The sequence below is a fragment of the Gopherus evgoodei genome, chromosome 8, assembly GCF_007399415.2.
Source record: "Gopherus evgoodei ecotype Sinaloan lineage chromosome 8, rGopEvg1_v1.p, whole genome shotgun sequence".
NCBI lineage: Eukaryota > Metazoa > Chordata > Testudines > Testudinidae > Gopherus > Gopherus evgoodei.
Genome location: NC_044329.1, coordinates 78684157 through 78694914, shown reverse-complemented (window position 1 = coordinate 78694914; position 10758 = coordinate 78684157). Strand labels below are relative to the sequence as shown.

At 40.3% G+C, this 10758-nt stretch overlaps 1 protein-coding gene across 3 annotated transcripts in view; it reads left to right on the top strand.

Moving 5' to 3' along the window:
• The first annotated feature begins 10115 nt into the window (after positions 1 to 10115).
• FNBP1L (formin binding protein 1 like) overlaps positions 10116 to 10758 on the top strand; it is a 120074-nt gene continuing 119431 nt past the window's right edge. For all 3 annotated transcript variants that reach the window (XM_030571877.1, XM_030571878.1, XM_030571876.1), the window contains exon 1: positions 10116 to 10269. In XM_030571877.1, the coding sequence (XP_030427737.1) occupies positions 10246 to 10269 (24 nt within the window). In that variant the 5' untranslated portion in view covers positions 10116 to 10245. The remainder of the gene's footprint in view (positions 10270 to 10758) is intronic.

Here is a 10758-nt window from a genome sequence, read left to right as displayed (position 1 = left end):
CAGAGATGGTGAGCTTTGTAGTTGCAAAATGTTCCTTTAGAATTTTAGTTAATAGATTATAGTCCAATGTCCAATATCTTATCCAGGGCATTCCAGTTTAGGACTGGGATCTCAGTTCTTATGGCTTAAGCTTCCCCTGTATGAAGTGAAGCCTCAAGCAGATCTGAGATGTCAGAATCAGGAACCAACAGTCTTTCTTGTTCTAGCATTCACTTGACCACACAGTCCTGGGTAAACAATAGACTTTTGATGTAACCTTCTGTTTTCTACACACCACCAGTAATTAGTTACACAAATTAACTTAGGGCAGTTTATCACAAACTTCAGAGACATATAGACCCTGACATTACTTCACCCAAGATCAATCTAAGTGTTAATGTTTCTTGTTGATCTCTGACAGACAGTGACAGATAGGAATTGTCTATTTACATGGCTAGCTTCTAAGATACATACAATTAGTATTACTTCTAACAATATAGGTTTGCATTTCCAAGTTCTAGCCTATTTAGCATACAATGGCCCTAATTATCATTCACATACCTTTCTAACATGTCTTTAAAGGTCGGCTTTGGGTCGTTCAACCTGCAAGCTGTTTAACCCTTTCTGGCCATAAGTTATATTTTGTATAAGATTTGTTGCAATTATATAACAGTGGTAGCAATAATGATTTGCATGGTTATATTTTAATTAGACAATGTCACAGTATGATACAATCAATTTGTATATAAAGTAGAGTAATTCAAAATACTGTCAAGATACAGTACAGAGAAACAAAAGCTGATGTGTACAGGATGCAAAGATGCAAACAATTATACTCACTAGAGATGACCGCAAACCACAAAATTCCACTATAGATCCAGAGTTCCAGCACCCCAAAGCTGGAAAATGTTCACACTTGAGGTTTTGGTTTTGTTGCAATGTCGTTCATTGGATAAGGCACAGTGAACTTGGAGTCATCAGACTTAGGTTCTACTTTTTGTTCTGCCATCGAGTCTTTGACATTTAATAAGTCACTTGGGGCCTGATTCTGCCACTGTTTCTCTTGTAAAGTAGTACCTTTCTATAGAAATAGTTTTATGGTACTATGCAACATGGGAAAAACTAAGCAGCAGCATCAGACCCTTAACCTCTGTTTGCATTTTCCAAAATCCTTAGGTTTGGGGGATCTGGGCCCAGGCAAATGAGCAGTCCCAAGGTAGCAGTGAGTCAGTGAGAAAATCAGATTCTTTCAGAGCAACTGCAAAGTGTGTGTGTGTGTGTGTGTCTTCCTGAGGAAATATGTGACAGAGAAAGTACCCTAGTGAGAAGCAAAGAGCCAAGAGGAAGAATACTTACAAGGGAAGAAGGAAGAGGACAATATTTGTTTGAGAGATCAAAAAGTTGGGTTTATCTGGCCTTCATTTAATTTTAATCTGACACTCTAGATAATGAGTTTGTCAGGAGTTACTCTGTATTCATTCAAAGCCCTTAAAAAAACCCACTGTAATTCTTTCTTCAAATTTTATTTTAGTGTTTTTATGCTATTATTTCTATGGAATTATTTAAAACAGTCTAATAACAAAGTTGCTTCCTTATCAAGATTTAACACAGAGACAGAGCTACAGGCATATCCCTTTAGATGAGATCATTGTTTTGATCACTGAGATACACAAGTTCCATGTACACAGTATGTCTTTACTATACACTATTTCAGTTTCTATTGTTGGTTTATTTATTGAATCCTATTATCCTTTTAATGGGACAACAGCAAAGACAAAGAAATTAGTTGTGTCTCAGTTGTAATGCAGAGTACATGGATTTCCTACAAAATACCTCAAAGCAGAAAAGTTTCCAGTGGGGACACTTTTCAGACTCAGTTTCGGCTTTCTTTGATGCTAGAATGGAGTCTAGAAAGGAAAACTTCTGGCTATATATTGAGTTCTTTGAGTATTGTGGGAAAGAAGAGAAATCATAGGATCTGCAGCAGTGTAGGGGTTTGCAGGCTCAGTCCCAGTGACCAAAAAGGGATTGGGCCTTTCTCAGGTCCCACCATTTTTACACATTATGCCTGATTTACACTAGAGTAATGAGATCACAGTCAGGCCCATTGTTCTTAAATTACACCAGAAATTATTTTTCTTTTGTCATTGTTTTGGTGTTAATGCAATAGGCATTTATGTTCTGTTATTTGCCAGTAGATGGCTGTCAAGTCCAATACAAATAATTAATTGCCTCCTGACTTCAGAAATGCATTATGCAAAAATGACTGCTTGAACCTCCTGTTTAGTTAGCATGTTAATTAAATACACATTTATTTAAAAAGTTCCACTATATAGATTAACTACCTAGCTAGGATACTTATCACATTAATTAAAACATTGACAAAGGGTTTTTAAACATCAATTGTGTGCAATTATATAGTATAATAATAGCCATCAGGAGTTCTGTAGAGCTCATTGTTAAAACAATTACAAAGCTCTGTACACTTCTTACAGCATTAACAACAATTGTTTCAATCCATTAGTTAACTAAATTTGTTAATTTAAATGTTATAGACAATCTACAGCATAGTTTGTTCTCCTAACATTTTATAAAGCTGCTTCTGGACCTGTAATTCTGCTAGAGAACAATAACTGGAAGGGTTTTACTTTTTAGAAGGGAAGTATCTTTCTCTGGTATACTGGGTCCTTTTCCACAGTATTGTCTTGTATTTTATCATATTTTAGTTTGACCTCTTGTGAATGTGCCAAAAGACTTTCATATAAATATATATACTTTGATAGTGTAGATGTTTGTGTTGCGTTACTGTATGTAGTGCAGTAAATGTCAGATTAAACTAAAAGGGAATTGTTTTAGCCTGTCAGAACACAGGGATGCTGTACAGTTCCTGATCCATAGCTGCACATACTTCAGTTATGTATTCCCCTGTGCTTTGACTCAGCAAGGAGAGGAGGATTTCAGAGTGGAGTTGGCCAGGCCATGGTGGTTGTGGGGAAGGCTATGCCAATCAAAGCAGAGGGATTTATAGTATTCATGCAGACAATGCAGGTGTGAAGAGTTGAAAAGCACATTTCAGGAAAATAACAGCTTGAAGGAATTCCCTGCTAACTAGGTAATAAATATATTCAGGGTTTATAAACCACCCAGCCACCAGCCTTCATGTTAATTTAGCTCAGGAGACAGTTATACATCTCTACCCCAATATAACGAGGCCCGATATAACATGAATTTGGATATAATGCAGTAAAGCAGAGCTCCGGGGGGGTTAGGCTGCACACTCCAGGGGATCAAAGCAAGTTCGATATAACACGGTTTCACCTATAACGTGGTAAGATTTTTTGGCTCCCAAGGACAGCGTTATAGCGAGGTAGAGGTGTATTTTGTCAACAGGAAGCACCCACAAATTATCATTTAAAAGGGTAATATAAAAATAAAGCAAGGAAAAAACCATGAATGGAATGAAATTTCCTAGTTGTCTGCAAGGAGTAAAAATCCCAATTTAACACAGCAAAGAAACTACAGGTTGCCACAAATTGGGGTAAATGGCATCTCATACAGAGAAGGTGGTACCTGGAAAGTATATGTTTGATCCACTGGATTCCATAAGAGAATCCAGCAAGAGAGATGGGACATAATGGAAGGAAAAAAAAAGATCTCTGATTATAGAAAGATATAAATTCCAGTGCTAAAAGGTCATAAACAGCAATCTTGCTTTTCTGTTGTAGTTAATTGGGCAAATCAAGCCAGGAGTTAATCATCCATTTTTGGCAGCCCCAAACGCAAAATTTGAGACTATGAAAAGGCAAGCGTCTTTTGTCTTTAGAAAGCGTCTCTTTGGGGAGTACCAGAGGGGTTTCTCTGTTAGTCCAAATTAATCACACAAATCGCTGTTCTGTCAACTTAATTTCCTTAGGTACTGCTGTAAACTGAGCAAAAACTGCTCAAGTGAACAGAATCTCTGAGACATAATTATTTTAATAAGTGGAATTCAGTCTAAAAATGAAATCAGAAGTTTTAAGTTTTAAAGAAAAACCTATACTAATTTGTCAACCATGGGAGAAAAATTATCTGTTTACATATAGTAATAAATAACCAAAGGTAAATGCAAACTGTCACCAGCTTCCACTAAAAGGAAATGATGGTTGCATGGGTACCAGAATGATATGATTTGAGGAGTGCTTCCTGGAGCCTGTGCCAGGTATACAAATTACTTACATACATTTTTAATTAACTTCCCCCCATGTCATCCAGAGTAAGCAGAGATTTAAAAAAAAAAATCTGGTTGGTATTAAAAAAAAGACTCGTCTTAAAATATATTTAGAGATATATATCTGCTGCAGAAGTAGAAGCTGCACTACATTACAATGTGATTTAATAACTCCTTGGGAAAGAGCCAATTAGTATAGAAAACTGGAGACCAATTGCCTTCTTCAGCAGGAATTCCAGAAATAAATGATTTATTAATGGCAGACATATTTCCAACAATATTCAGCACAGATGTACTGGACTGTTTCCCACTTTTACAGCTATGTCCTCAGGTGCTGATTTTTTAAGCTAAGCAGATTTGAGCCTGGCTCAGTATATGGATAGGGGTCCTCCAAGGAAAATATAGGATCATGCTGGAAGAGGGTTTGATTCATGATCTCACACATCCCTCTAAGTCAGTATTGAATTAATGCCCCTGCCTGATATTAGGGTGGTGGTGCTGGATTTGCTTTTGTTTTTTAATTAGAGTTAAAATTAGAGTCTTGATTATTTGTGGTCTTGAGTGGTTTGTCCTTTTCAGATTTCAGTCTGGGTAATTACTTTCTGCCTATCTAAAACTTCCTTGTAATTTCAGTTGGATACAGTCAAACTGTTTTTGTAGTGATACTGTGAGCCGCTGAAACAGCTGCTGTTTTCTACTGAAGAGGTGGTTGAATGTCAATGGTTCAGGGAAGAGTGAAATGTACCTGGGCATGTAGACATCTTCGAGATGGATATAAACCTAATCCCTATATCTGGAATATAAACTACAAGATTTGAGATGTTCAAAAACTAATAGAAATTTGGGACCCAATCCTGAAAACAAATATGCACATGCTTAGATTTAAGCATGACTTGCCCCACTTAAATCGAGTGTTCGAAGGATGTGGGGTTTGGATTTGAATTCTGCAGCATGAACCTCTCTCTGTCATTCATTCATTCATTCATGTGTGCAGAAACACACAAAGATAAGTAAAAGTGTTGCAGAATCCCACAATATGGAAAGAGCTGTATAAATATAGGGCCTTTGTTATTTTGCGTATTTATATAAAGTTTTTAATCCTACAATGCATTCACTGTTAAAATCTTAATTTGTTTTGCTTTGTTGTAATGCTGTAATAATGTAATACAAGAATTACACAGTTTTTGTCTCTCAGTTTTGGAAGAACTCCACCCTTCCTCCAATTGTTTATAGAATATTTCATGATTGTCCAATTTCCCCATAATTGTTTATACAATTTAGTTGCAGAACTGACTGCAACTCCAAGAGGCACAGAACAGAACTTGCAGTCCAGGGGAGAGGGGCTTGGGTGACTTTAAGACACCTTTGTACCCTCCTGATCCATCCTGGGCTGCTTCGGGGCGTGGAACAGTCTCTGTCATAAATTATACAGGCCAGAGGGGCTGTTTAAATTATATACTATGGATTACAGCATTGCCTGGAATCTGTGCAACACTGAATGCTGTGGCCCCTTCCCAGTCAATCCTTAGTATATCCCCTACACCAGGGCTTGTGCAGGAGTCCTTGAAACACAGCAGTATGGCTGTCTTATGTACCTGGATTGCAGGACTGATGCCTGCTTGCACTGGGGGAATCCTCCAACAGCCAGCATTGGGGCTTTATGCCACTCTGGCTCTTCTACTTGATTTGAAGGGAGCCAGAGTAAGGGCGAGGATCTCACATATGTATACAATTTTACCCCCTATTTCATAATTTTAAAGTTCTAAATGCCAAAAACAATTGTATGCAATCTGTACTAAATAATAAATGCATGATAGTACTACTGTGAGATCCAAATGGTTCTACAGAATTGAAAATATCAACTTGAAAGCAATGTTTCCTGCGGAGAAGCTCAATGTCTGATGACTGCAGCCATGATATATTCTGTCATTGAAAGTTCCAAGCAGTACTAAATCACCAATATGACAGTAAGTCTGGTTATATTAATATGAATAGAAAAGCCCCTGACATTTTGTGGAATTTTTGTAAAATGTATCAGGTTGAATTGGGAATATTTAATTAGTTCTTATGCATGAGTTCCATAAAAAATTAAAAGTTCAGCACTTTAAAATACTTGCAACTCTTCAACCAACCAACATTATTGCAAGTATTAAGATGGAACCTCTCCTGGATGTAACTTTCATATATAAAATCTCACAGGTCATATTTTTCAAAATTGTGGGCCACAAGTTGGGTAACTCAAGTTGTCTGAAGTTCAGCACCCAAAATTAAGGCACCCAGAGTCACTAATCAGTTTTGACAATCTTGGTCCTAAGGTAATAGCGTTTTCATTCCTTTTCACCTTTGACAGTAAGATTTCTTACAACTGGGACAAGTTACAACTTTGACCTTAATTTGAAAGATGAGTTCTGTGGTAAAAAATGTATAGAAGTGAACACATTATTCTAATTTTGACCTACTCAGGATCTGAACCGAAATTTCCAGCATTTACAAAGAAGTAGATTAACTTACTGTCTTCTGAAGGTTTTTTTTCAATAAGTGCAAAACCATAACAATTTTAAGGTTGACATTTCTCATGTCCTTGTATCTAAACAAAAAGGTAAATCTACTTCTACAGTTTAATAAAGATAATTTATTTTCCTAGATGTGAAAGCAAATTTATCTTGAATTATTTAATTTTTTAAAAATGAGTTATTAGTGTTTGAGGAATCAAATGTGTATGCAGTTCTGGTGAGCTTTTTTTATTCATATTAATATAACCAGACTTACTGTTACATTGGTGACCTCTTGTGCTTGGAGCTTTCAGTGACATAATGTATCATAGATGCAGTCATAAGACGTTGAGCTTCTCAGTAGGAAACATTGCTTTAAAGTTGATATTTTCAATTCTGTAGAACCATTTGGATTTCACAGTGCATTTATTAATTAATCCAGATTGCATAAAATTGTTTTTGGCACTTAGGACTTTAAAATTATGAAATATTAACTGTCCAAGTACAGGCAGCAATCTGAGTTCTACACAAGTGTGTGTGTGTGTGTGTGTGTTTGTGTATGTGTGTGAGTGTGTGTAGTTTAGTGTCTAGACTAAAATATAGGGATCTGTTAGGGTAAATTCAAATTGTGAGCTCAACTGTAAAAAGTTTGTGAACGTTCATAAGATGTCATAATAACATATGATAACAAATGTGGATGAGAAAATTGGACTGAAATAGTCCAAACAAATGACCTACTGATATAACTCAAGGACTATGTTAAGATCATGCCTGGTAACAAGAAAATGCGGGTCTGGAGACTAACGAACCAAAATTGAGGAGTTGGGTATTAGGCCTAATTGGTAGCCAAAATAATGAGGGGATGGGCTATTCCATCCATCACTTTCTTTTTCGGTCCTTAAAGAAAGAAACGTTGGGGGAAAAATACAGAAGAATGGAGGGAGGTTACTAGAGTGAGTTTCAGCATCATGACTGCCACTCCCATCATCTGCTGTGATCCTGAGCCTTAGTCATCCTGATCCTGAAAGATGTCCTGACATGACCAGGCCACAGAGGGGTACCTAGATGACACTGGAATTCACCTGGAGCAGGGAGGGGTGACAAACACCACGTGGGATGAAATGGGATTACAACTTTAACAGCAGCAACAACAGCTCCAGATCATTTCTACGAACTTCTCTTTTACTCAAAAGGTCAGTTATTATCATCTTTGATACCATGTGAGAAACTGTCAAATAAAGGTCTTTTTTTCCCTTCTAAAAGCTCTCTTCAGCTAATGGGAAGAGGAGCAAGGAATATTGCTAAAATGAAAGCCTTACTTTAATACTTTACATTTCAAATGCTAACTGTTTTTCCTTCTTTTCTGTATCTAATAGAAGGTTAAAAGAATTTTTAATGGTGTGTTTGCCATGGTACTAAGCAGACTCAGGTCTCTGTATACTAAACTCTGAACCTTATTTAAAACTGTTTTAATGTTGGACTGTGAGAGAGTCATGTTAACACCTCTGACTCTTTGGACCCATATATTCCATCTAAATTAATATATTTTATTGCCCTAGTCCTGCTTTCAGGGAACATAACATCTGGCACAACACACACACAAATCTGCACGCATACAGGGGACTTGATCCATTTCCTGCTGTAAAATCATTGATTTAAACAATTACTCTAGGAATGAATTTGGCCCATGATCTTTATCATAACAGCTGTGCAGAGACATATGTTTCATACAAGATCATCTGTTTATTATTTTGATTATTCCTTGCTTTACTGAAAAAAGAAAGTTGATGGAATTCACAGAGACGTATTAAAGCTTAACTTTGTCCCTTTATAAGATTAAACCTATTTAAACAAGACAATGAGGCAAACTACCTAAAAGGTGACTTGCAAATTAAATTTTCCCCCCCTTCTTTGCTTCATGATAACATATAACAAGGGCTTGAAAAGTGTTTCTCCGCACCCCTCTTTGCTTTTTTTAAAACTTAGAAATTCAGATTGTCTATCCTGAAACACTAGGGATGACTAGAAAGCTAGCAGGTTAGCCATGGTAGACATATATACCAAGGAAGTGAAACCTCATTGAAAGGGAATTTGATTGTTTAAAAAGTTGTTAACAAAAACCAAAGAGTTTTAACTTAAATTTTTGAGAGGAAAAATGTTTAAGTTAAATAGATGTTAATAGAAAACAAAGTTTTAAACAATCATAATAAAAATCAGCTCCTTTTCAACACCTCCCTTCAATTAACAGCTGAGGAAGCATAAATTGTCATGAGTTATTCTTGTCTATCAACAAAAATTGGAAAAATAAGACCTCACAGTTCTAAGATGAAAAACAAGCAGAAAGAGACTTTAAAATAAGGACTTTTTCAGGATCTATTAATGCATAATTATAAAAATAAGGTGGTCAAAAACAGCTTCCTCCTCCTTTCAGGTCTCTCTTAGCATCACAATAGTGTATCTAATCAAAGCCTTAGCATTGTTCCCTATAGTTCTGGTTAGATGAATAATAATGCTTTCAGATACAACTGCACTGGCAATATTGATTTAGAAACTGAGTCCTGCCTGAGTCGTCATTCTCTGGGGAATGGCGTGGCCTATAGTGAGGTACAAAGCTTTAAGGGGAACATCTTGGTCAGGTGACATACAGCACGATTTTATGAGAACCTGTAATGACATGAAATCCTTGTTCATAAGAAGAAATGTTACATAACAACTGTGCTCATGTATTATATTTACTTACTGAGTCAGGAATAATTTCCCAGTCCCAGTTCAATGCTCAGCAGCAGTAAATTTCTGTAAAGATCCCACTTAACTTCCTTTATTTGCATGATGACTTGATACAACCATTAGACAATAAACAAGTATTATATCGCTCCCTCTGCCTGGATTCTCTAGGAACAGGCTGGGTTGGGATCAGTACAGGAGAAAAAGGGAGGGGCTCTTTCTTCCGAACTTTTACAGCAGGAGGTTTCCTGAGCGGGCAGGGGGAGGCTGCCAGAGAAAGCCTTGGAGCAGCGGCGCTCACCTCTTGCCCTCCTCATGCTGGGAAACAGCCCGTCTTCCCTGACCTGCTCCCCCGCCTTCCACGCTAAAAGCCTCCCCTAAAGCGAGACCCCCAAGAGTTAGCCCCGCCCGCGAGACTCCCCATAGGGGGACGTTCCCTCCCCTGGGGGGGCAAGGACGCCCCCCATTTCCACCCCCAGAGCCCACCCCGCGGAGGGAGACCCTGGCTCCCCCTCCCCATAGTGAGAGCCCCTGGAAGGAGCCCTAGAGGGCTGCGCCAGGGCTCCCCTACGGGCCGTGTTCCGTGAGGAGGTAGCGCTGCCCTGACCTTGTTCCCGGGCCTCCCTGGGGAGCGGCGGCCTCTCCCCTCCCCCGTAGCCGGGCCCGCCCCTCTCCCAGCCTCCTCCGCGGCTCCCCCTCCCCTTGTCCCCAGCCCGGTGGAGCCACCGCAGCCCGACTCGCCGCAGCCACCTCTCGTCCTGCCGTGGTCGCCGAGGAGACCCCGGCCGTGTGCAGCCGCCCCGCACCCCCTTCCCTGCAGCCTGCGCTGCCCGCGGAGCCGCCATGAGCTGGGGCGCGGAGCTGTGGGTGAGTCGCTGCTGGCGCCTCATTGTGTCTGGGATTCACCCGCTCCTAGTCTGCCGAGGGGCTCCCGGGGGAGCGGGGCCGGGGGCTGGCGGGCTTTTGTTCGGCTGCCGAGAGGAGGGACAGGCCCGTGGCCCTCGCGCCCCATGGCAGCCGGGCCGAGGCGCTTGGGGGTGGGCACTGGGGAGGGGGCGAGTTGGCCGAAAGAGCGGGTGAGTGGGGCTGGATGGGCAATGGGGAGCGCTGGGGAGGGGGATTGGGGAGGTTGGGGATGGGCAGCGGGGAGCGCTGGGGAGGGAGATTGGGGAGGTTGGGGAGGGGGATTGGGGAGGTTGGGCAGCGGGGAGCGCTGGGGAGGGGGTTTGGGGAGGTTGGGGATGGGCAGCGGGGAGCGCTGGGGACGGGGATTGGGGAGGTTGGGGATGGGCAGCGGGGAGCGCTGGGGACGGGGATTGGGGAGGTTGGGGATGGGCAGCGGGGAGCGCTGGGGAC